This window comes from Microchirus variegatus (genome assembly GCF_963457635.1).
Source record: "Microchirus variegatus genome assembly, chromosome: 21".
NCBI classification, from domain to species: domain Eukaryota; kingdom Metazoa; phylum Chordata; class Actinopteri; order Pleuronectiformes; family Soleidae; genus Microchirus; species Microchirus variegatus.
The window spans coordinates 8,209,446-8,237,372 of NC_139822.1; the positions used below are offsets into that span (position 1 = coordinate 8,209,446).

General features: G+C 40.7%; 1 protein-coding gene across 1 annotated transcript; it reads right to left on the minus strand.

Moving 5' to 3' along the window:
* Window positions 1-307: 307 nt before the first annotated feature.
* Window positions 308-27,722, minus strand: LOC310942456 (noelin-3-like; the record flags this gene model as incomplete). The annotated part of the gene is made up of 6 exons (XM_083907843.1): window positions 27,663-27,722; window positions 8,625-8,768; window positions 5,283-5,438; window positions 3,964-4,183; window positions 1,851-1,957; window positions 308-985 (listed from the first exon to the last, which is right to left on the minus strand). The coding sequence occupies exons 3-6, from the start codon at window positions 5,427-5,429 to the stop codon at window positions 308-310; spliced, it is 1,152 nt and encodes a 383-aa protein (XP_083763969.1). The 5' UTR covers window positions 5,430-5,438; window positions 8,625-8,768; window positions 27,663-27,722.
* Window positions 27,723-27,927: the final 205 nt, after the last annotated feature.

The following is a 27,927-nucleotide window of genomic DNA, read 5'->3' on the forward strand; positions in this document are numbered from 1 at the left end:
CCGTAGGTTCCTCGGTGCCATGGATTTATTTTAATTTGTGCTGTAATTTCTTTCTTTCTTTTTACTTTTTTTTTTTATAGAGAACTTGACACATCAAAACATGGAAAGTACCTCACTGAACTACCTCATCGTGTGAAAACTGGCAAATAACAAATACAGCATCAATTAAATGTGTATAAAATGACGACAAACTGATAAATAAATTAACAATTCACCAAAAAGCTGATCATTTCATCTGAATATATACAGTATATATATATTCAGATACATTTAGCTTTTTTTCTATGCTTTTTTAGTGTTCCTCTTTTTAAGATTCATCATCAGTTTTAATGATGTGGAAAAGTGTGACGTTGAAAAGGACTTGGTGGCCGTTGTTCCAGCCGTAGAGGCTGCGATCCCTGGCATTGTAGTCCAACATAGACATGTGGAAGTACTGGTTATGAAAGGGGATGTCTGTGTACTCATAAGAGGAGGTTTTCGTGGAGTAGGCGTAGTACACCTTGGCGCCAGTAAGGTGGGAGTTAGTGATGTAGAGTGTTCCACAGATCATAAAAGACTCGCCGGCGTTCCTCTTCGAGTACTCTGTGTTCCAGGTGTGAAGGACTTGGAGTGTGTCAGGGTTCAGCTGGCTGATGACAATGTTCCCAGCGTTTTGGTTGGTGGCGTACACCGCCCACAGGCCCAGCTCATCCGCCATCAGATCGATGTCCGAGAAGCCTCCCCACGTATAGGGGTAAACGTTGTGGAAGCCCGCCGACTCCAGCGCTCTCTGTGTGACCACGCGGCCGGTCTCGAAGCTGTACCTCACCACGATGTTGCTCTGCATCTTGTTGTAGTACAGAGAGCCGTTGTACACCACGTGGTTGGTCCCGGCCCACTTGAAAGGCAGGTTGTATGTTCTCGACTCGACTCCCGCCACGAAATCGCCGACGGATTTAAACTCTTTTACGATCTTGTTGTTGGTGTAGCTGTCCATGTACCAGACCTGGAGACAAATAAATACAAAAACGGACAACAACAACGCTGTGATTTAACCATAACAAGAAACCACAGGTGGATGGTCCGAGGTAGATGTAAATTGAATGTATATGTATAATAGGATGTATAATATGAACTAGATAGAGCATGGATCTTCTGCCTTGAAGACAATTTTTACATGGTATAGATCATTGGTTCTCAAAGTGCGGCCCGGGAGCCAATGGTGGCCCACAGAAACATTTCTGGCGGCCAGCAATGAATTACAGTTGATTAATCCGGGAGCTACTAATCTTGTTAAATGTTAATTGGACATTACTGGATACAGACCAATAATTTTAAACAAAAATACTGGGTATTTACCTGGTTTCTATATGGTGAATTTTAGTGTATTATTGGGTTATAAGCTGGTAATAAGCAGGTAGCTACAGCCCCCAATTACTAGCTATTTACCCAGTAAATACCAAGTAACAGAAATGTGTTACTTGGTATTAACCTGTAATTAGAAGGTAAGAACAATGGCCACAATACTGGGTAATTACCCAGTAAATTATAAAGCGTTATTATATTAACGCTTATATTACTTAACTCTAAACTGTAGAACTGCAATCTGGTCATTAAAATGATTCCAAATGGGATTTCTTGCTGATTCTTTTCCCTTTGGCGGCCCTCAGTCCAATGTTGGGTTCCTAAATTGGCCCTCAGGTATCAAAACTTTGAGAACCCCTGTCCTAGAGGATTTGTGTTTTTCTGACGTTGTATGCTGTGTCATGTTGTAAACCAAATACTACTGTAATTCAACAACAGATCTTCTCCTCTAAACAATTGGCTTCACGGCACAGTAAGAACAAGACAAACAGATTGTCAGGACTCACCCGGTTGTTTTTGAGAGACGCCTGTGGATCTGTCATCCAGGCTCCGAATCTTGTCCCTGATGTTTTCACTGTTGTTGGCCCAGTGATCTTCATTAACTTGCCACATGCTGTTAACACATCACACATCTCTTGTCACATATTGCACAAATGTTTCCCTGTTTCCTACATGATAAAACTGCAAACCGTGATACTGTGAATGGAATAAATAAATGTCAAAGTACAGTGTAGACTTCAGTCTGGTAGGGTGCTGGATTCCTGCATGTTTTTGGACTGTGAGGGAAAACAGAGTACCTGAATAAATGGGGAGAACATGCAAACTCCACAGAGAAAGAACCATGACGTTCTTCCTGTGCGGTAACATTGCTCAATGTTAAAACAAATATTTTGCAGACTGCAAATCATGTTTATGATTTGAAATCATGTTTTGGCATGTGGCGCCACCTACCACCGTCTACCACTCATTGCAGTCAGTGGAGTCTCAGCTGCTGAGCAACCACGGCTTGCCAGTTACGTCAGAAAACCAAACCTAAAAGATTGAAAATGTTGAATTTGAATGTAGTAACTGTTTTTGGCCAACATCCTTACATATGGCACCTTTAAAGGTGAAGTAAGTAGTTTATAGTGCCATCTAGAGGAGAGGCTGACATTTACAACAAAGAACTGCTCCTCTGCTCACCCCCTCCCTTCCCTTCCCATGCCAGTGACTCGAGAAAGGAACCCACAGGTTTTAAGTGCCTAACTGTGACTAAATTATAATAATAATAATATGGTAATAATAACTGATTAAGACATTTACAAAATACAGGTTTTAAGTGGGTCATTAAAGCTGTAATAAAACATTTAAAGCCATAAAGTCCTTAGATGAAGTTAAAAAAGAAGTTAGGTAAATTAGGTATAATCAGGAAAGGTTCTAAGATAAAAGTATGCCTCGGGAAAAATAGATTTAAATAAATCATTGACTAAGTCAGGCACATTGTTCTGAAGCCTCAGGGGCCCAGACTGCAAATGCTATGTTTTAGTTATAAAGCAGTTCTTTTGGAGCAGAGAATAGAAAATAGGGTACAATTAGGTCACCAATACGGCAGACAGCGGAGGAAGAATCTTGAAAATAATTGATAACGTCTTAAAATCAATTTGAAGACATATTGGGAACCACTGTGAACAGACTCAAACAGTACTGAGGTGACTGTATTTCTTCAGCAGTTGATCACTAGATTTTTGACTCGTTCCAGCACAAAAGGCTGGCGAAATAATCCAGGTGTCATGAGATGAAGGATGTGCGATCGATCATGTCTTTGTCTTATCAAAAGTTGATATAATACATACACTATATGGACAAAAGTTTGGCCACACCTGAGAAGTATTGAATTTCGGTGTTTCAATCAGGCCCCTTATCTCCAATGAAGGACAATCTTAACGCTTCAAAGACATGTTGGACAATGCTATGCTTCCAACTTTGTGGCAACAGTTTGAGGAAGGTCCTTTTCTACTCCAACATGACTGTGCCAAGGTGCACAAAGCAAGGACTATAAAGACATAGTTTGACGAGTTTGGTGTGGACACAGAAATAAATAAATGTAGGTGAACAGAAATGTAGAAATAAATATAAAGAATGTATTTATTTATGCATTTCTATATTTATTTGTGTATTTATGCATTTATTTATGCATTTATTGGTGCATTTATTTATTCATTCCTGTATTTATTTATTTATTCCTGTATTTATTTATTTTTTGATATGTCAGCTTCCATAAACTTGATGGTAATTGGACAAATGCGGTAAAAAAAAATGGCACTTCCACTGGAGCTCAGGACTCTGGGCTTCAGCATGATGATTGGAGGAATTGTCTGAAAGGCAAAACCACTCACCCCTGGATTACTCTAAACACTTTTGTGTGGGCATTATACTTTTTTGAACTGTTCCTTTCTATTTTTTTTTTTACAGTTGTGTCAGTACACCCTGTTAGTACTCAAGGAACCTTCTGCTAAAAAACGAGTCTCCTCAAACCTCCTCAAAGTCTCCAGCAGTTCTGCTCTGTATGTGGAAAAGCCGCGTGTGTGTTCAGATGACGACAAATCGCCCACGCCAAGGGCGTGTTTTTGTGAGACTTACTGAGTTTGTTCATACAGTTGCGGAGCCGGTTCTCCAGGCTGAGGACCCTCTGTTGCAGCTCCTCATAGTCAAAAGCTCCCATCTCCTCCTGGATGCTCATCAACACACCAGACAGGTTTCTGATCTCCTCTTTGAACTGTGCAATCAGCTTGGTGTCTGTCTTGTATTGTTCCAGGACAGGGATCAGTGGCTGCAGGGACTCCATCTTCCCCTTTAACTCCTAGAATAAACACATGCACGCACGCACACACACATACGCAGACTTAACAAACTGCTCAATGAAAGAAAACAATTATTTGAATGCAGCGCTTAAAGGATGTTTCACAGCATTAAGGCCAAAATGGCGCTCAAGGATCCAGAAGGAAAAGAATCATTCAGAAAGACTGGCATGTGGTTTTTCCTTTTGTCTGAACTATATGACAAATATATTGATAATATCTCAAGTCAGTAAAAGGGGGAACAGAATAAAAACAAACAGTAAAACATTTTACACAAACACATCTTTAAACATTAAGATAATAACATGAAGATAATAACTTCGCCAAGACAGTTATGTTTATGACTGCTTTTGACCTTCTGACTGTTTGTATGTTTGAGGATTTTGGTTATGGCCAAAAGAGGATATAACATTTTGATAGTGATCCAGATTCAAATCTTGTGAGATTGGTATGTGGTAGGGAAACTGAGCTGTTCCTCGTGTAAATATACAATGTAAAAAGTGAATCTTCCATTTCTGCTAATTGAAAATGACACATTGGACCTTTAATTTAGTTAGACAAAATGTATGTATTCATTTTTGTGGATGTGTTCTGTATTTCTGTATTTCTATTTCAGTCAGTGACTGAGTCATTTTCTTCCTGGCATGTGTCTGTCTGCCTGTTTGTGAGCAGCATAACTCAAAAGTAAGTAAGTAAGTATGTAAGCAAATTTTCAGGGGACATCCGGCCAAGGAAGAAATAAGCTCCAGACACTTAAACATATTGACAATGTGGGAAACTTGGTAGTATTGGCCAAGGTTTGTGCTGTTTCCATTTTGTTTATGAAACAGGGGCCGTGCAGGACAGAGGACGTCACACCATGTCAAGCCCTGTGAGACAATTATGGTTTGTGAATATGGGCTATACAAATATAATGTGATTCATTATTGATTGATGCAAAACACAGCCTCTGAGCCATAGATTTAGCAGCTTAGCTGCATCTGTAGTCCCCATTGCACATAATCAACTTGGCTGCACTGTGCTCAATAGATGATTCCATCAAGAACGAGGGTTTAAAAAAATCGAGATGATATTTGGAGAAATAGTAACAGAACAACGTACCTGAAAGTTTTTGTTGACGAGCGTCTTCCTGTCCGATTCGATCTGCCGGAACTTTGAGCGCAGGCCTTTGATCTGGCTCTCCATCCTCATGATGTACTGAAAGTCCCTCTGTGTCCGCAGGTTCAGCACCTCGATCGACTGCGACATGTTCTGCACCTTTTTCGAAAAAGAGTGTAAACAGCGCGCGATTGATTTTTCCGTCCGGCACAAGATTAAAATGTCCTCCGTGTTCAGCCGTTCAGGAGCTGCCGTGCGTCAACGTACCAAGGAATAAATCAACATTTTGACCTCCAGTGTGATTGTTTTTTAACCATCTATGTATGCTGAAGTTTACTTTGGATGTGGCACTGCCCCTTGTTCTGTATTCCATCACTGTATGTCAGTAATGATGGCAATATATCCTATTTTTGTAATGTGTTTTCAGATGTGATTTATAACATATTCATTTGAAACAGACACGGAATAACGTGTGTGTGTGAATGACAGCGGGTACGGTGAAGATACGAGGAGTAGACGGTGCACAAGAGAGGTGAAGAAGAGAGTGCAGGCAGGGAGGAGCGGGTGGAGACGAGTGTCAGGGCTGATAAGTGAAAGAAGGATCGCAGCAGAAGGGAAAGGGAAGGTCTACAGGATGTTAGTGAGACCTGCTAAGGTGGCTTGACGACAGAGGCAGAGCTGAAGGTGCTGACATTTTTGTGACCAGGATTTGAAATGAGCATCATTCAAAAGACAGCTCCTGTTGAACGGTTTTGGAGATAAAGTGAGAGAGTGAAGGTTGAGATGGGTTTTGTCACGTGCAGAGGAGGGAATAGCGAGTACACTGGACAAAGAATGTTAAAGATGGAGCTGGAAAAGAGGAAGAGGACATGAGGACAGTTGGCGAGACAGAAGAGGACACAAGGGACAGGACAAAGATGGAGGAAAAGGATGCACTGTTAGCGACCGCTCAAGGACCAAGAGGATTGGAAATAGACACTGAGTGTCTCTCTGGTTTAGTGTAAGCTAGGTTGATGGGTCATCTGAACAGGATGCAATATGGCCCCCTCTCTCCTTTCTCTTTCATTATCATTGAAAACCAACCAACAACACGAGAGCACATCAGTGGCAAAGTGGAACAATACATTGCATTGTGTTCTGCAGACTCTTCTGGTGAGGGTAGAGGAAAACCCTAATATGGCCTCACCGAAGCCCAGAGGCAGCTGAGTACATTAGTGTCAAAAGAGCCCAGTGAATGACAGTGAACATCCTTTGGCATAATACATTAAAATGTAGGTTAGAGCGAGTGTTTCCTTATATGGAATACGGATCGAGGAAAGTGACTCCATGTCGTTGTTGTGTTGTTTGTTTGTAGATAATAATGCACTAGGTCACAAATGGTCATGGTGGAAAAAATATAAATACTAATATCAAATGTAATCTTTCTGCTCCAGTTCACAAAGTATACTTGGAGTTTGTGTTACCAAATGAATTCAAAGTTGTTCACTTCATAACAAAATCTGAAGGGTAAATACTGAAGATATTCTCTAGTAGGCACGGCACGATATACCTATATTAAAAACTCAGGCATCTACTCAAGTATGAAGCTGTTCACGACATATTTGTGCTTATGCATTAATCATTTACAGCCATCTCAAGCTATTTCGAAGACATAATGTTTGGATTGTATAGGGTTTTACATTTCTATCAGTTTTTTTTTATTCGTATTTCTAGTGATAAGCATAGACCATATTTAAAAAGTGAGGGGAGTCTTTCAGCTTTCCTGAAGAAGACAAACTACAGTAAGTTAATGGGACATAGAGCTTCTGCTTCTGACTTGATTTATAATATCAATTTCAAGTTCGTTCTTCAACGGAATATGATGTCAATTTTGTAAATTATATTTCCATTTAAAGGAAAACATAGAATAAAATGTGCCATATTTTAACACGGTGTGTGTTCAAAATATGTGATTGTGTGATTGACAGCTGAGCCTGTTTGCAGGTGTCATCGGAATTTGCAGTTGTGAAATCTCTTACATATATTACGCAAATTAACAACTAGAACAAGGAAGGATGTTAATTATGTCAAACTAAAATGCTATATTTATGTTTTTATTTGCAGTGCATATGTACAAGACTGACACAGACAGGACTGAGGCAGAAAAAGGCTCTGCTGTCGTGTATGTTTCTGCAACACTGTCAATCACAAACTGGTTCTGCCTTTCAGACAGTAGAGAGGACATTATTCCAGAATTGCAGTTTCTTGACATCTTAATCATCTCCCTGATTAACTTCCCTTCATCTTACTTTAGAGAGTCACTGAAAGTTTAAAAGAGCCTGGAGGAAAATAAATGGATACAATCTAAAGGTGGTGTTGTTGCCAACGGAATTTGGTAATTGTCACGTTAACATCGGTAACTTGCAGTGTAAATAGCTCTTGGTAAATCTAGTCTGAGTCCATGATTTACCCAGATTCAACTGCAAAAATGTGTCGTTTGTGTTTGTTGCCATCGCTCCGTCGTCTTCTGCTCACTGTGACCATGTTTCATAGCAGTGATTGACCTCAGTCGTCTCTCTCGATCTGCGGGGATCCAGTAAAACGGCGTGTTTTGGCACAACATATATTCACCATCTTCACTTTTATGATGAAAACAGTCGGTTTATGCTGATCGCCTGTTTTACGTGTGTACAGTATATACATTTATAGAAGCAAATAGAGGGTGGTACCTCGGTTGTGTAAAGTCAGCTACCGGATCTCTAAAGCAACATTATGCAAATTAATGTATCAATACAAGTAAGACAGTGTGTGGGATTTTTTATTATTATTTTGTTGTTTGTAGTAATCAAACTTTGGACTTAACCTTGTTGTCAGTGAAGGGTAATTGTCACATTAGAATTAGCAACTTGCAGTGTATTGTAAATAGTCGCTGTGTTAACGCTGCTGTGCAGATGAGCTCTTGGTAAATCTAGTCTGAGTCCATGATTTACCCAGATTCAACCGCACAATTTGTTGCTTTGTTTGTTTCCATCGCCTTGTCTTCTTCTGCTCACAATGAACATATTTCATAGCAGTGATTTGCCTAACTGTTTGAACAGTTATGGCAAAATGGCGACCATTCTCATCTTCGCGAGCAGCCGTTGGGATAATGTCATCCATGTTATACAGTATATGTCTAAGAAGGAAATAGGTTTAGAGACCTGGGTGAAACAATCGGTCTGAGGATTAGAGGCAACAAAGAAGCATCAATATTAATAGAAATCGATGTCATATGTCTGTATGAATCTAGGTGTTAGTGGTAAATGTGTCCGTGTGTGTGTGTGTGTTGACAGACAAACAGAAATGTGTGTGGCTGTGTGTGCACACCTTCTCCAGCAGTTGGCGCAGCTGTCTGCCTTTGGCGTCTCTGGAGCACAGATTCTGTTCAGGTGCCACCACAGTGCAGACACAGCGCCCGTCTGCATCCTGAGCTGAGCTGTACACCTGCCATCCCTCCTTTGGCCTGATGGTCTGCATCCAAAAAAAACACACACACACACACACACACACAAATTGACTACACACAAAATCAATTCAGCTATGATGATATCACCATCATGAAACTGTGACGCTTATTTTTCTCATTTTTATCTCACGGGCCATCCATTCTTTTTTGCCTTATGCCCCCGAAGCTTTGACACCAACTACTTCCACTGACTTATGAAAAGTCTGGGCTTTGAAAGAACAAAGTGCTTCTGCTGTAAGATATTCCTCTGTATGGTCTCTGGTGAATTTCCTCTCCAACAATAAATAGTGTTTCCCGGCCTTGATGTATAACCCGAATGTTGAAATTCCTCTGTTTCTCCTCTCCAGGCCATCCAATGCCTCCTCTGAATGTCCTGCTGGAAGATGCAGATAAACGTGATTTGTGGGAGCTTTTCCTGCTTTTTATTACATTCAATATGCCTCACAGCTCCAGAGCATAAAGTCTAAAGAACATAACGTTATGCATCATAAGCCGGTGCCGCATAATTTAATGCAACACCATCAACCAGTGTCGGAGAGCACACGCAGTAAATACTGGCTATTCTACAAATATTAATCAAAGTGCTAATCGAAGTGCTGGATACCTATTAGTCCAGCGGTCTCAAACTTGTGGCTCGCAGGCCACGTGCAGCACTCCAATCCTATCTGTTACAACCCCTGGATTTATCCAGACAACCTTAGACAGTTGTATCTGGACTTTTTGTAGTTCTTTCTGTTTCTTTCTTCAGTTTTTAGTTCTTCGTCTCTTGGTTTCTAGTCCTTGTTTCCTGTTTTATTTTGTAATTTTGTGTGCCATGTCAAGTTTTACTTCCTTTTCGGTCTCTCGCCTTGCTCCCTAGTGCCTACGCCAGTTCATTTGGTGTCAGTTCTCTTTGTCATGTTGTTCCTGATTCTCCTTGTGCCTTTTCCTCCTGCATTAGTTTGTTTTTGCCATACCATTTTTACTCTTTTACGCTTTCGACCCCAGTAGAATGAGACGTTGGTTTTATCTTTTTTTATGGTTTTATTGTATGACTTGTTTATTTATGTTGTTTGTATACTTTCTACAGTATTTTATTGTTTTATTGTACATGTTATTGTTTGTTCTTAGGTCTATTAGGTCTCATATTTTTATATTTTATTTGTTTTATTTATCACTGATATACAGCACTTTGTAACAGCTGTGGTCGTTTTAAAAAAACACTAATTTTGTTTATTTATGGTCCATCCATTATAATGAGTCATTCTATACATGTATATATGTAGTATATATATATAGATATATATATATACATACATACATACACAAATATATACACATAAATACATATATACATACATACACACATATATACATATATATGTATACATATAAATATATATACTGTATATATATTTATATATATATATATATATACATAGAGTATATCAAATTGATTTTGCATCAATATGTCAACACAAACTGTGAAATATCACAAATATTTTTATTGCAATATCACAAAGGAAAGGAACATTGGGATATATCACCCATCACCACTGATCAGTTGTTTTTTTTCCCCCTGCTGACCACACTGGATGTGGGACCCCTGTATTATACAGACAAGCAGAATAAGTATTTGAACACTACGTCTGTTGACAATCAGCTGGGGGAAAAGCCATAAACCTGCAGCCAAATACTGGCAAACCTTTGACTGCAGATGGTAAATCTCTTTGCACTTCTGGCCTCTTTGGCAAACACCCAGCTATCATTTGGGTTTGTGTGTTTTGACCTATCTGGGGGGGACAATAACATGCAGAACACGTGCATGATGGCAACCAGAGGCCTTTGAGGTGGTCTCAGAAAAGGAAGGGGACTGTATATAGTGAGGACAGGCTTTTTATCACTCCCTGAAGCTGAAACTGTAGGAAATCAACCATTAAAGTGTGGAGTCACATCACACGGACAAAATGCAGACTTTGACTCATCATTTTCACCACAGAGAAGCTCAACATCAACATGTTGAATTGGTAAAACAATTTTTTCTATTATTATTTTTTTTTTTTCGACATAGATGCTGAAATGATGAGTATTTTATATCTGTTATCATTTAGTATAAGGCATTGGTTCTCAAAGTGCGGCCCGGGGGCCAATGGCGGCCCGCAGAAACATTTCTGGCGGCCCACAATGGATTACAGTTGATGGTTTTAATCCAGGAGCTACTAAGCTTGTTAAATGTTTATTGGACATTACTGGATACAGACCAATAAGTGTTAACTGTACAACTGTATTTACTATGTCATAAAATTTTGGATGACATAGTGACACAGTATAGTATGACGTTTTTGGTCCAATTTTGGTGTTGAAATTTTTTCCCAAAAAATTGTCACATTTTGGACGACATAGTATAGTATGTCATTTTTGTCAAATTTTGGACCAAGCTTTTTTTTGAAAAAAATTAGTCAAATTTGGGACCAAAAACTTTTTTCCCCAAAAATTGTCAAATTAGGGACGACATAGTATAGTATTACGTTTTTGGCAAATTTTGGACCGAATTAATATTTTTTTGGACAACATAGTTATTACGTTTTTTTTTTCCTTTGGCGGCCCTCAGTCCAATGTTGGGTTCCTAAATTGGCCCTCAGGTATCAAAACTTTGAGAACCCCTGGTATAAGGTGACCAACATGCACATTCTGTATTCAGGTTTGTTTGTTTTGTTTCATGTCTTTTTCTCTCAATGTAGCTATATTTGACATCATTTCTAATATAGTAAATGTTTTTTCTGTTATTATCTGTCTCACTGAAAACTAAAAAAAAAATATTTAAACACGGCTACACCTACTGGCCACTTTATTAGGTACACCGGATCCACTGCTTAACACAAATATCTAATGAGACAACCACATGGCAGCAACACGACTTTGACATGGTCAAAACAATCTGCTGAGGTTCAAACCAAGCGTCAGAATGAGGAGGATTCAAAGAGTATTCCCCTAACTGCTGATCTGATGTTTATCGATCATCACCACCAAGATTTGTGTGGAGCCACAGGACATAAGCCTGCTCGTTCTAAATTAGTCTACAACATAATTAGTATTTAGTACTTTAATTTTCCATTTCTAATGGAGTAATTTGATTGCAAATGTAATATTACACGATAGAAAGCTACAATAAAACAAACATTTTATCGAAGAAGTTCATCACATCCATCCAAAAATGGTCACATTATGGACGACATAGTATAGTAGGACGTACTACATAGTATATTATTACCTTTTTGTCAAGTTTTGGACCAAATAAATGTTTTTCAAAAAAATGGTCAGATTTTGGATGACATAGGTATGTCGTTTTTGTCCAATTTTGTGTTTTTTTAACATGAAGAGCCGAGTGAAGATCTGTCACAGGAGAAACAAAAGCAACATGCATTCACCAGAGACTTTATAAGGTACACTCTTAGAAATAAAGGTTCCAAAAGGGTTCTTCTACTTCTAGGGCTGAAGTTCTACCTGGAACCATTTGTTTCTGAAAAACCCTTTCCTGAATAAAGGGTTTCAAAAGGGTTCTTGGTGGAACCCTTTTGACAAGTTGTGTGAGGCATACTGCAGGGATCAGCTCCCTTTGTGTTTACCATCTTTTCTGCATTCAAAATTTGAAATTGATCTAGAATGTGCATCACAACCTAAATCTATGGCTTCGTCTCCAAAACTTTGCCGCACCTTAAGAGAATATCTAGTTTTGTTATTTCGCTGACTAGAGTAGTTATGGACGACATAGCCCGAAAATGGTTAACATTATATCACAAAAGTCTTCCATTATATTGCAATAAAAATGTTTCAAAATAAAAGTGTGTGTGAGTTGACATATGGATTTCACAATAAAAACTATCAAGGACATATAGAAATATCTCATTATAATGTGATATAAAGTGGGCTTCAAGGTATCAACTTTTCCAGCACTTTCACTTCATTGTGATCAATACTTAGAATAGCTAGTATTTACTGTGCATGCTCTTCGATACCGGTTGATGGTACAGGCTTGTGATGCATAACCTTATGTTCTTTAGACTTAATGCGCTGGAGCTGTGAGTCACATTGGATGTCGGTATTGAAGGAAAACGAATAACTGATCTGTATATAAAACACATTTTATTCCATTTAACAGTTATATCAGATGTGATGAACTTCTTCGATAAAATGTTTGTTTTATTGTAGCTTTCTATCGTGTAATATTACATTTGCAATCAAATGACTCCATTAGAAATGGAAAATTAAAGTACTAAATACTAATTATATTATAGACTAATTTAGAACGAGCAGGCTTATGTCCTGTGGCTCCACACAAATCTTGGTGGTGATGATCGATAAACATCAGATCAGCAGTTAGGGGAATACTCTTTGAATCCTCCTCATTCTGACACTTGGTTTGAACCTCAGCAGATTGTTTTGACCATGTCAAAGTCGTGTTGCTGCCATGTGGTTGTCTCATTAGATATTTGTGTTAAGCAGTGGATCCGGTGTACCTAATAAAGTGGCCAGTAGGTGTAGCCGTGTTTAAATATTTTTTTAGTTTTCATTGAGACAGATAATAACAGAAAAAACATTTGCAATATTAGAAATGATGTCAAATATAGCTACATTGAGAGAAAAAGACATGAAACAAAACAAACAAACCTGAATACAGAATGTGCATGTTGGTCACCTTATACCAGGGGTTCTCAAAGTTTTGATACCTGAGGGCCAATTTAGGAACCCAACATTGGACTGAGGGCCGCCAAAGGAAAAAAAAAACGTAATAACTATGTTGTCCAAAAAACAATTAATTCGGTCCAAAATTTGCCAAAAACGTCATACTATACTATGTCGTCCAAAATGTGACAATTTTTTTGAAAAACTTATTTTTGGTCCAAAACTTGACAAAAACGTAATACTATACTATGTAGTACGTCATACTTTACTATGTCGTCCATAATGTGACCGTTTTTTGAAAAAAGAAATGTGTCCAAAATTGGACAAAAACGTCATACTACATACATACTATGTTGTCCAAAATTAGACAATTTAAAAAAAAAAAAATTTGGTCCAAAACTTGACAAAAACGTCATCCATCCATCCATTCATTATCTACCGCTTTATCCTCCACCAGAGTTGTTGTAAAAAGGTTCACGTTAAATACTTTTATGGAACACAACTCATCCACTAGAGGGAGCCCAGACTCAAAGTACACCGTCAAAAGCTCTCACAGAACCTCAAGATCGATAAGAGCAGCTAGCTCAGTGGGTAAAACAGCTGCTGGGAATTTGATAAGCATCTCTGAGGTTGGTAGTTCAAATCCTACAATCATCTGTAGTTCTTAGAACTTCTGACCAAAATAATTTAAATACCAGCAAAGTGGTGTTTTGTAAGACAGTTAGAATAGCTTGTGCTGGAAGAAGAAAGACTTGTATGTCTGAGGTTGTGTGTTCAAACCTATTGACACTGAGTGCAATGTTCAAAGTTAACAGTCAAAAGCTCTAAGAGAACCAGTAGAACTGTGGGAGCAGCGAGCTCAGTGGGTAAAACAGCTGGTGGGAAGTTCACAAGCGTCTCTGAGGTTGTGAGTTCTGCTATACACTTCACATCTGAATTATGAGGTGCATATGCCGCAATGCATTTAACCAGCAATGGGTTAGGGTATTGGTCAACATTGGTCAAAAATGTCATAGTATAGAATGTCATCAAAAAATTTTAAAAATTGGTCAAAAACCTTATAGTATAGTATGTCGTCCAAAAATGGTCAAAATTGGTCAAAAACGTCATAGTATAGTATGTCGTCATAAAATGGTTAAAAACTTCATAGTATAGTATGTCGTCAAAAAATATAGCAGCCATTAATGATGTAATATTATGTTTGTCCACCGGAGGGCAGTTTCAACAGTTGAGCAGCCATGAATGATGTAATATCACGTTTGTCCACTGGAGGGCAGTTTAGATAAATCCATTTGGAATCTTCCACTTCCTGTTTGCCATTTGGAGCCAGCAGGAGCAGGAGGAAACACATGGAGGACGAGGAGCAGCGGGGACAAACATGTGGTAACTGCTGCTTAAAAATGATCCACACATTTCTCTGATGTTCTGTTGACACTCTGTTTACAACTGTTGTTAACATCCGACCTGAGTGATCTGATCACAGGTGTTCACGTGCCACCACATGCTGCTGCTAATGCTAATGCTAATGCTAATGCTAATGTGAAGTCACTGCTCCACAGTAAACAAACACCTTTCATTTTATTTGTCTTCACAAAATGATGTTGAAATCATCAGAGACAACATGATACGATTTATCACGATATTTGAAAAATCATATATTGCGTTATACTGACAGTGCTAGTGAAAGTGAGCACTTGGCACCATCTAGTGGACTGAACTATTAATTCAGAGTTGCATTTACACTTCTGTTCAATATTGTCACAGTGTGTCTCCGACCACCTCCTGTCGTGGTTTGGCAAATCGGTTAGCAATCTGGTTTCTTGGTTTGTGGACAAAACAAGACATTTTAGAACATCATCATTTTCAGATCAACATTTTCTGACATTTTATGGACCAAACCATGAATCCAGTATTTGTTTATGGAGCAGTAAATTAGGATTCACCTGTGATTTCATCACCTCAGACGGACGTTAACAGCACTTGTCAACAGAGCCTCTGTTTAATGTGTCTGCATTGATTTCCATTGTTAACATGTGACTTTAGTGAAAACCACATTCACCTGTTTGCTGCTTTTTCAGGCTGAAGCCAGTCCAAGTCAACTGCAGCTTAAGAGCTCTTCATTGTTGGGATGTTAACACAGAAACTTGATCAACACTATTATTTGTCCAAAATGAGTGTTGATCAAGTTTCTGTGTGAACATTTCAACACTGAAGAGCTCCAAACAGCTGCAGTTGACTTGGACTGGCTTCAGTCTGAGAAAGCAGCAAACAGGTGAATGTGTTTTTCACTAAAGTCACATGTTAACATGTAAAAAATTATGTGCACACATTACTCACACAGAAGTCTAATTAATGTGCGGATGATTTTTAAGCAGCAGTTACTGGACACCTGGACCCCAACTGTCTGGTGGACTTTCCTGGGAGTGAACCCCTGTCATTTTTTTTATGTTTTTTTTAATACATTTTGGGGGAAAATGTGTGAAATAAAATGACATAACCCCCTCCTGTCATGTCTGTGAATTTCCGGGGGGGCACAAGCCCAGCCCCGTTTCCCACCACCACACCAACACCAGTGAGTAATCTCTTGGGACTGCGAGGTGGAATCGAACCGGCCACCACCAGACTGGTACAACCTTACGGTTGTGAACGAAACCACTACGCCACACATCCCTGTGAGATTTAGTAGCTCTTGGTGTTTTTCAATGTTCACTTTGGATGTGGACCCTTAAATGTTGGACTATAAGGGAATTGAACCCATAATCCCAGGATCTCAATGACTGCTCCTTAACCAGTTGAGCTAAGTCCACACTCTTTTTCCCATCATTCGAACTCCTATTTACTCTTCTTGGTTGAATATTGTATTTAAAATGCAGTCCATGCAAGATTTGAACCCATGCTCACAATAACCTCAGGAACTTCAGTCATTCTCTTAGTGCCATGTGCTATCTGTCCTTGTGTGATTTTCCTAAAATTTGGAAGCATTTCAATAATAGAACCCATGACATCAACGTATTTTATTATTTGATAATGTCCGTCCGGCACATGCAGCCAAACAGTTAGTGTAATGGTTTACACACTTGTCTTTGAAGCAGAAGACGTGGGTTCGATTCCCGCTTGGAGCAAGCACCTTTATGCATGCACATTTTCTCCCCGTGTGATTGACACACACACTGAGGTCTGGTTGTATGACCATCAACACTAACTTTGCATACACACACAGTGATTAACTGTGGGGGAGTGGTGGTGTGGAGTGGGGGAAGTGGGGTGCTCAGGAGTGGGGGCAGTGTGGGGGGTAATACACAAACACAGGGAGAACATGCAAAACGGCATGCAGGAAAGTCCATGGTCCAACCGGGATCTGAACCCTGTCCAAAGACAATGTAGTAACACGCTACACAAGTGCTCAACCAGGTGAGCTATTTGTACTTATGTGCTTTTTCCTAAAATTTGGAAGCCTTTCAATAATGGAACATGACGCCGACATTTTGTACTACTTAATAATGTCCGTCCGGCGCATGCGGCCAAACAGTTAGTGTAATGGTTTACACACTTGTCTTTGGAGCAGAAGACCTGGGTTCGGTTCCCACTTGGAGCAAGCACCTTTATGCATGCACATTTTCTCCCCATGTGATTGACACAAACACTGAGGTCTGGTTGTATGACCATCAACACTAACTTTGCATACACACACAGTGATTAGCTGTGGGGGAGTGGTGGTGTGGAGTGGGGGGGGAGTGGTGGTGTGGAGTGGTGTGGTGGTGTGGAGTAGGGGGGGGAAGTGGTGGTGTGGAGTGGGGGGGGGAGTGGTGGTGTGGAGTGGGGGGGGGGGAAGTGGTGGTGTGGAGTGGGGGGGGGAAGTGGTGGTGTGGAGTGGGGGGGGAAGTGGTGGTGTGGAGTGGGGGGGGAAGTGGTGGTGTGGAGAAGTGGTGGTGTGGAGTGGGGGGGAAGTGGTGGTGTGGAGTGGGGGGGGAAGTGGTGGTGTGGAGAAGTGGTGGTGTGGAGTGGGGGGGGAAGTGGTGGTGTGGAGTGGGGGGGAGTGGTGGTGTGGAGTGGGGGGGGGAGTGGTGGTGTGGAGTGGGGGGGGAAGTGGTGGTGTGGGGGGGAAGTGGTGGTGTGGAGTGGGGGGGGAAGTGGTGGTGTGGAGTGGGGGGGGAAGTGGTGGTGTGGAGTGGGGGGGAAGTGGTGGTGTGGAGTGGGGGGGAAGTGGTGGTGTGGAGTGGGGGGGAAGTGGGGGGGGGAAGTGGTGGTGTGGAGTGGGGGGGGAAGTGGGGGGGAAGTGGTGGTGTGGAGTGGGGGGGGAAGTGGTGGAGTGGGGGGGAGTGGTGGTGTGGAGTGGTGGGGGGGAGTGGTGGTGTGGAGTGGGGGGGAGTGGTGGTGTGGGGTAATACACAAACACAGGGAAAACATGCAAAATGGCATGCAGGAAAGTCCATGTACCAACCGGGATTTGAACCCTGTCCAAAGACAATGTAGTAACACGCTACACAAGTGCTCAACCAGGTGAGCTATTTGTACTTATGTGCTTTTTCCTAAAATTTGGAAGCCTTTCAATAATGGAACATGACGCCGACGTTTTGTACTACTTAATAACGTCCGTCGGGCACATGCAGCCAAACAGTTAGTGTAATGGTTTACACACTTGTCTTTGGAGCAGAAGACCTGGGTTTGATTCCCACTTGGAGCAAGCACCTTTATGCATGCACATTTTCTCCCCATGTGATTGACACAAACACTGAGGTCTGGTTGTATGACCATCAACACTAACTTTGGAGACACACACACTGATTAACTGTGGGGGAGTGGTGGTGTGGAGTGGGGGGAAGTGGTGGAGTGGGGGGGAAGTGGTGGTGTGGGAGAGGAGTGCAGCGCACTCACACACACACACGGTTAATACGTTTGTGTGAAAGCAAAGTTAGTGTTGATGGTCATACAACCAGACCTCAGTGTGTGTGTCATTCACATGGGGAGAAAATGTACTAAAGGTACTTGCTCCAAGTGGTTATCGAACACAGGTCTCCTGCTACAAAGACAAGTGTGTAAACCATTACACTACCTGTTTGGCTGCATGTACCGGACGGTTGTTATTAAGTAGTACAATACGTCGACGTCATGTTCCTTTATTGAAAGGCTTCCAAATTTTGGGAAAAAGCACATAAGTACAAATAGCTCACCTGGTTGAGCACTTGTGTAGCGTGTTACTACCTTGTCTTTGGACAGGGTTCAGATCCCGGTTGGTACATGGACTTTCCTGCATGCCATTTTGCATGTTCTCCCTGTGTTTGTGTATTACCCCACACCACCACTCCCCCACAGTTAATCACTGTGTGTATGCAAAGTTAGTGTTGATGGTCATACAACCAGACCTCAGTGTGTGTGTCATTCACATGGGGAGAAAATGTACTAAAGGTACTTGCTCCAAGTGGTAATCGAACCCAGGTCTTCTGCTCCAAAGACAAGTGTGTAAACCATTACACTAACTGTTTGGCTGCATGTGCCGGACGGACGTTATTAAGTAGTACAATACGTCGGCATCATGTTCCATTATTGAAAGGCTTCCAAATTTTAGGAAAAAGCACATAAGTACAAATAGCTCACCTGGTTGAGCACTTGTGTAGCGTGTTACTACATTGTCTTTGTACAGGGTTCAAATCCCGGTTGGTACATGGACTTTCCTGCATGCCATTTTGCATGTTCTCCCTGTGTATTACTCCACACCACCACACTCCACACCACCCCACCCCTCCCCCCCACTCAACACCACCCCACTCCACACCACCACTTCCCCCCCACTCCACACCACCACTCCACACCACCACTCCCCCACAGTTAATCACTGTGTGTGTATGCAAAGTTAGTGTTGATGGTCATACAACCAGACCTGTGTTTGTGTCAATCACATGGGGAGAAAATGTGCATGCATAAAGGTGCTTGCTCCAAGTGGGAATCGAACCCAGGTCTTCTGCTCCAAAGACAAGTGTGTAAACCATTACACTAACTGTTTGGCTGCTTGTGCCGGACGGACGTTATTAAGTAGTACAAAACGTCGGCGTCATGTTCCATTATTGAAAGGCTTCCAAATTTTAGGAAAAAGCACATAAGTACAAATAGCTCACCTGGTTGAGCACTTGTGTAGCGTGTTACTACATTGTCTTTGGACAGGGTTCAAATCCCAGTTGGTACATGGACTTTCCTGCATGCCATTTTGCATGTTCTCCCTGTGTTTGTGTATTACTCCACACCACCACTCCCCCCCACTCCACACCACCACTCCCCCCCACTCCACACCACCACTCCCCCCCACTCCACACCACCACACCACCACTCCCCCCCCACTCCACACCACCACTCCCCCCCACTCCACACCACCCCACTCCACACCACCACACACCACCACTTCACCCCCACCCCACACCACCACTCCCCCACAGTTAATCACTGTGTGTGTATGCAAAGTTAGTGTTGATGGTCATACAACCAGACCTCAGTGTTTGTGTCAATCACATGGGGAGAAAATGTGCATGCATAAAGGTGCTTGCTCCAAGTGGGAATCGAACCCAGGTCTTCTGCTCCAAAGACAAGTGTGTAAACCATTACACTAACTGTTTGGCTGCATGTGCCGGACGGACGTTATTAAGTATTACAATACGTCGGCGTCATGTTCCATTATTGAAAGGCTTCCAAATTTTAGGAAAAAGCACATAAGTACAAATAGCTCACCTGGTTGAGCACTTGTGTAGCGGTTACTACATTGTCTTTGGACAGGGTTCAGATCCCGGTTGGACCATGGACTTTCCTGCATGCCGTTTTGCATGTTCTCCCTGTGTTTGTGTATTACCCCCCACACTGCCCCCACTCCTGAGCACCCCACTTCCCCCACTCCAAACCACCACTCCCCCACAGTTAATCACTGTGTGTGTATGCAAAGTTAGTGTTGATGGTCATACAACCAGACCTCAGTGTGTGTGTCAATCACACGGGGAGAAAATGTGCATGCATAAAGGTGCTTGCTCCAAGCGGGAATCGAACCCACGTCTTCTGCTTCAAAGACAAGTGTGTAAACCATTACACTAACTGTTTGGCTGCATGTGCCGGACGGACATTATCAAATAATAAAATACGTTGATGTCATGGGTTCTATTATTGAAATGCTTCCAAATTTTAGGAAAATCACACAAGGACAGATAGCACATGGCACTAAGAGAATGACTGAAGTTCCTGAGGTTATTGTGAGCATGGGTTCAAATCTTGCATGGACTGCATTTTAAATACAATATTCAACCAAGAAGAGTAAATAGGAGTTCGAATGATGGGAAAAAGAGTGTGGACTTAGCTCAACTGGTTAAGGAGCAGTCATTGAGATCCTGGGATTATGGGTTCAATTCCCTTATAGTCCAACATTTAAGGGTCCACATCCAAAGTGAACATTGAAAAACACCAAGAGCTACTAAATCTCACAGGGATGTGTGGCGTAGTGGTTTCGTTCACAACCGTAAGGTTGTACCAGTCTGGTGGTGGCCGGTTCGATTCCACCTCGCAGTCCCAAGAGATTACTCACTGGTGTTGGTGTGGTGGTGGGAAACGGGGCTGGGCTTGTGCCCCCCCGGAAATTCACAGACATGACAGGAGGGGGTTATGTCATTTTATTTCACACATTTTCCCCCAAAATTTATTAAAAAAAACATAAAAAAAATGACAGGGGTTCACTCCCAGGAAAGTCCACCAGACAGTTGGGGTCCAGGTGTCCAGTAACTGCTGCTTAAAAATCATCCGCACATTAATTAGACTTCTGTGTGAGTAATGTGTGCACATAATTTTTTACATGTTAACATGTGACTTTAGTGAAAAACACATTCACCTGTTTGCTGCTTTCTCAGACTGAAGCCAGTCCAAGTCAACTGCAGCTGTTTGGAGCTCTTCAGTGTTGAAATGTTCACACAGAAACTTGATCAACACTCATTTTGGACAAATAATAGTGTTGATCAAGTTTCTGTGTTAACATCCCAACAATGAAGAGCTCTTAAGCTGCAGTTGACTTGGACTGGCTTCAGCCTGAAAAAGCAGCAAACAGGTGAATGTGGTTTTCACTAAAGTCACATGTTAACAATGGAAATCAATGCAGACACATTAAACAGAGGCTCTGTTGACAAGTGCTGTTAACGTCCGTCTGAGGTGATGAAATCACAGGTGAATCCTAATTTACTGCTCCATAAACAAATACTGGATTCATGGTTTGGTCCATAAAATGTCAGAAAATGTTGATCTGAAAATGATGATGTTCTAAAATGTCTTGTTTTGTCCACAAACCAAGAAACCAGATTGCTAACCGATTTGCCAAACCACGACAGGAGGTGGTCGGAGACACACTGTGACAATATTGAACAGAAGTGTAAATGCAACTCTGAATTAATAGTTCAGTCCACTAGATGGTGCCAAGTGCTCACTTTCACTAGCACTGTCAGTATAACGCAATATATGATTTTTCAAATATCGTGATAAATCGTATCATGTTGTCTCTGATGATTTCAACATCATTTTGTGAAGACAAATAAAATGAAAGGTGTTTGTTTACTGTGGAGCAGTGACTTCACATTCGCATTAGCATTCGCATTAGCATTAGCATTAGCAGCAGCATGTGGTGGCACGTGAACACCTGTGATCAGATCACTCAGGTCGGATGTTAACAAAGTCAACATGCACAAGAGTGTCAACAGAACATCAGAGAAATGTGTGGATCATTTTTAAGCAGCAGTTACCACATGTTTGTCCCCGCTGCTCCTCGTCCTCCATGTGTTTCCTCCTGCTCCTGCTGGCTCCAAATGGCAAACAGGAAGTGGAAGATTCCAAATGGATTTATCTAAACTGCCCTCCAGTGGACAAACGTGATATTACATCATTCATGGCTGCTCAACTGTTGAAACTGCCCTCCAGTGGACAGACATAATATTACATCATTAATGGCTGCTATATTTTTTGACGACATACTATACTATGACGTTTTTTACCATTTTTGGACGACAAACTATATACTAAGACGTTTTTATAAATTTTTGGAGGACATACTACACTGTGACGTTTTTGACCAATTTTGGACGACATACTATACTATGATGTTTTTGACCATTTTTGGACGACATACTATACTATGATGTTTTTGACCATTTTTGGACGACATACTATACTATGATGTTTTTGACCATTTTTGGACGACATACTATTCTATGACGTATTTGACCAATTTTGACCATTTTTGGACGACATACTATACTATAAGGTTTTTGACCAATTTTGACCATTTTTGGACGACATACTATACTATAAGGTTTTTGACCAATTTTTAAAATTTTTTGATGACATTCTATACTATGACATTTTTGACCAATGTTGACCAATACCCTAACCCATTGCTGGTAAAATGCATTGCGGCATATGCACCTCATAATTCAGATGTGAAGTGTATAGCAGAACTCACAACCTCAGAGACGCTTGTGAACTTCCCACCAGCTGTTTTACCCACTGAGCTCGCTGCTCCCACAGTTCTACTGGTTCTCTTAGAGCTTTTGACTGTTAACTTTGAACATTGCACTCAGTGTCAATAGGTTTGAACACACAACCTCAGACATACAAGTCTTTCTTCTTCCAGCACAAGCTATTCTAACTGTCTTACAAAACACCACTTTGCTGGTATTTAAATTATTTTGGTCAGAAGTTCTAAGAACTACAGATGATTGTAGGATTTGAACTACCAACCTCAGAGATGCTTATCAAATTCCCAGCAGCTGTTTTACCCACTGAGCTAGCTGCTCTTATCGATCTTGAGGTTCTGTGAGAGCTTTTGACGGTGTACTTTGAGTCTGGGCTCCCTCTAGTGGATGAGTTGTGTTCCATAAAAGTATTTAACGTGAACCTTTTTACAACAACTCTGGTGGAGGATAAAGCGGTAGATAATGAATGGATGGATGGATGACGTTTTTGTCAAGTTTTGGACCAAATTTTTTTTTTTTTAAATTGTCTAATTTTGGACGACATAGTATGTATGTAGTATGACGTTTTTGTCCAATTTTGGACACATTTTTTTTTTCAAAAAACGGTCACATTATGGACGACATAGTATAGTATGACGTACTACATAGTATAGTATTACGTTTTTGTCAAGTTTTGGACCAAAAAAACGTTTTTCAAAAAAATTGTCACATTTTGGACGACATAGTATAGTATGACGTTTTTGGCAAATTTTGGACCAAGCTTTTTTTTGAAAAAAATTAGTCAAATTTGGGACCAAAAACTTTTTTCCCAAAAAATTGTCAAATTAGGGACGACATAGTACAGGATGACGTTTTTGTCAAGTTTTGGACCAAAAACTTTTTCCCCAAAAAATTTAACATTTTGAACGACATAGTATAGTATGACGTTTTTGGCAAATTTTGGACCGAATTAATATTTTTTTGGACAACATAGTTATTACGTTTTTTTTTTCCTTTGGCGGCCCTCAGTCCAATGTTGGGTTCCTAAATTGGCCCTCAGGTATCAAAACTTTGAGAACCCCTGGTATAAGGTGACCAACATGCACATTCTGTATTCAGGTTTGTTTGTTTTGTTTCATGTCTTTTTCTCTCAATGTAGCTATATTTGACATCATTTCTAATATTGCAAATGTTTTTTCTGTTATTATCTGTCTCAATGAAAACTAAAAAAATATTTAAACACGGCTACACCTACTGGCCACTTTATTAGGTACACCGGATCCACTGCTTAACACAAATATCTAATGAGACAACCACATGGCAGCAACACGACTTTGACATGGTCAAAACAATCTGCTGAGGTTCAAACCAAGTGTCAGAATGAGGAGGATTCAAAGAGTATTCCCCTAACTGCTGATCTGATGTTTATCGATCATCACCACCAAGATTTGTGTGGAGCCACAGGACATAAGCCTGCTCGTTCTAAATTAGTCTATAATATAATTAGTATTTAGTACTTTAATTTTCCATTTCTAATGGAGTCATTTGATTGCAAATGTAATATTACACGATAGAAAGCTACAATAAAACAAACATTTTATCGAAGAAGTTCATCACATCTGATATAACTGTTAAATGGAATAAAATGTGTTTTATATACAGATCAGTTATTCGTTTTCCTTCAATACCGACATCCAATGTGACTCACAGCTCCAGCGCATTAAGTCTAAAGAACATAAGGTTATGCATCACAAGCCTGTACCATCAACCGGTATCGAAGAGCATGCACAGTAAATACTAGCTATTCTAAGTATTGATCACAATGAAGTGAAAGTGCTGGAAAAGTTGATACCTTGAAGCCCACTTTATATCACATTATAATGAGATATTTCTATATGTCCTTGATAGTTTTTATTGTGAAATCCATATGTCAACTCACACACACTTTTATTTTGAAACATTTTTATTGCAATATAATGGAAGACTTTTGTGATATAATGTTAACCATTTTCGGGCTATGTCGTCCATAACTACTCTAGTCAGCGAAATAACAAAACTAGATATTCTCTTAAGGTGCGGCAAAGTTTTGGAGACGAAGCCATAGATTTAGGTTGTGATGCACATTCTAGATCAATTTCAAATTTTGAATGCAGAAAAGATGGTAAACGCAAAGGGAGCTGATCCCTGCAGTATGCCTCACACAACTTGTCAAAAGGGTTCCACCAAGAACCCTTTTGAAACCCTTTATTCAGGAAAGGGTTTTTCAGAAACAAATGGTTCCAGGTAGAACTTCAGCCCTTGTAGAAGAACCCTTTTGGAACCCTTATTTCTAAGAGTGTACCCTAATAAAGTCTCTGGTGAATGCATGTTGCTTTTGTTTCTCCTGTGACAGATCTTCACTCGGCTCTTCATGTTAAAAAAAAACACTATGTAATGAATCTCCTGGGATTTCATTCTGTCTCCAAACACATCTCTCTAATGTTACCATTATCAGATTGCAAGCAAAATTGTTTCCAGTATCATCAAAGCCATGCAGCTCCCTGATCTTTGTCCACCTTCCACGTTGGTTGCTAAGCTTGCCATCTAGGAATTACAGCTTCATCTTCATCTTCACCTTTCATATGGCAATTATTTAAAATAAAATAAAATGTAAGAATTCACGGGATGCTTTAGAATTTCACTCTGCATTTGAAGAAAAAAATCCAAAGTGAGAAACAGCAGAGAAGATACCTTCAGGTCAGACATTTTGTGACAAACTTGACCAGTGCTTTAAAGACAGTTTACTGGGAAAACACCCAAAAAGCAACTCACTTGCTCATAAGGCAATAGCACGTATGCACCTATGGACCATTATTGGACCATATTCTTGTGGACAGCAGCCATGCTGCATGCTTGCTGTAACACTCTTAATGTGTTGGTTTTTTTTCAAAATGGCATATGATAGCACTCTCTGCCCAATCAGTGGCCGGCAGTCACATTTTAGTATCAGCTCAGCTCGCTTTTGAACCTCATCAGAGCAGGTACTAAAAAAACACCAGGTACTATGATGAAAAAGCAAAAAAAAAAACCGCATACAGTCGAGTTGAGTAGTGGTAGAACTGTATAATGGAAAAGCACCATAAAGGCCAAAACAGCAGCAGAGCAGGAGGTGATAGTGGATTCAAATATGGTGGGGTCATGTGAGGCGCTTGTGAAATGATTGGGGAAATGAGATGGATTGGTGCATCCTGACTTTATCATCCTGGACTGGATGAGCCTCCCTTTCATGGTATTATAGCACCATGATTAGAGGGAGAGGGAGAAAATCCTCACTCCTCGTCTTTTTTTTTCCTTACGCTGCTTTGAGAGGCTCCTAAAAATGAAACCAGTTCCACTAATCTGTTAAAGCGGCCTTTTTTTCCCCGTCTCTTGAGTGACGCACATCCTGTCCTCCCTCTTCTTCACTTGCTTGTTTCCTCATAGCAAAAATGAATTTGTAGCACAGCCAAGCCAGATGCACTCTAATGAAGGAACTCTGCACAAAGACTTTTTCCTCTCATTAAAGAATCCAGGCAGCTGGCTCCTCTTTTTGTCTGATGCATTCATTCATTTTCACTTTCTGACGGATACAAATGCAACTTCTCTTCATCCTGTAAAACATTTTTTTTCTTCCCCCGGAAAGCATGAATTCAGCACACAACTTTCAATCACGGCAGAGCGATACGATGTGAGGACACTGCTTTGCAATCAAGACACTGGCACAGGGATCGTTCTCTGCATGGGTGGGATGAACCTAATCGACCAGTGTTCTTGTCCAAATGGCTCGGTGATCTGCAAGCTGCTCCGTCTAATTTGCGCTAATGCTCGACCAAATCCGTTCCCATTTTCGAGTAACCTTATTTCCTAGAAAACATTACATTAAAAGAAGAAAGAAAATAAAACAAACAAAAAAAGAGAGGTGGGGTGGATTGAAGAGACAACCGCATTCAACCGAAGTCAGTTTTACACAGTGTGAAACAGAATATGTATACATATATATATATATATGTATACATATGGTATTAGTGCAGTCAGTATCAGTATAAGTCTGGAGAGAGCGAGAGAGAGTTGAATATAATAGGAAAAATTGCTGCAATGTTTGTTTTCCCCACCTTTACGATCACTGGACTCTTTCTTATAGGTGAGTTATATGCTCGGCAATACATCACTGATGATCAATATCAGTGATATGTGGTTGACGTGAGCAATAAACATGACCACTGAGAGTGTGCCTCTTCCTCCAACCACGACTTTCCCCACCCTAACCCACTAATTTGCCCACTTTTCATGCTGTATCGAGAAATTGGCTGTATTACATTTTAAGGATTGATAAGTGAATTCCTAAAATATTGTTAAAACTGCCTTAATTTAGCCAAGTGACACTTGTTTAACTGTGGAAACAGTGGAACTGATCCCCTGTTTGTGCCATCATCACTATGTTGTGTTGCTTATTATTGATTTTACTTATGTATATGTATATATACATGTAAAATCAATAATAAGTGACAGTGGCAAGGCATCAGCTAAATCAGCAATAGTCTCGGGGAGCTGAAATGACTCATTCTGTGTTTTTTTTTTTTGGGACATTCACTGACTGTTTGTGCAACGCTCCACCCAAAATTATTTTACAACATCCACAAAACAAAAAACCTGAACTTTACAGCTTTGTGTTGTTCAAGTGACTGCAACTGTGTTGAAAAAAAAAAAAAGTCCTCACATAGGAGAAATGTAAAAAGTATTGAATAGATGATTACTCACCACAGTAGGGCAATAACCGAACAGCAGCAGAAACAGCAGCGGGTTCAGAACCACGGACAGCGACCACGTCCTGCCGGCTGCAGCCATCCTCCCACGTCCACGTTCTGAGATCAGCGACGGGAGCGCGAGGAAACAAGGTGAAGGGGAAACAAGTAGAATTCGCGCAAGTTTGTTGCCCCCTGAGGCTTACAACACCAGCAGCACGTCCACTACGCACGGGTGAAAATCGTGGCTGCCGGGAGAAGAGGAGGAGGAGGAGGAGAGC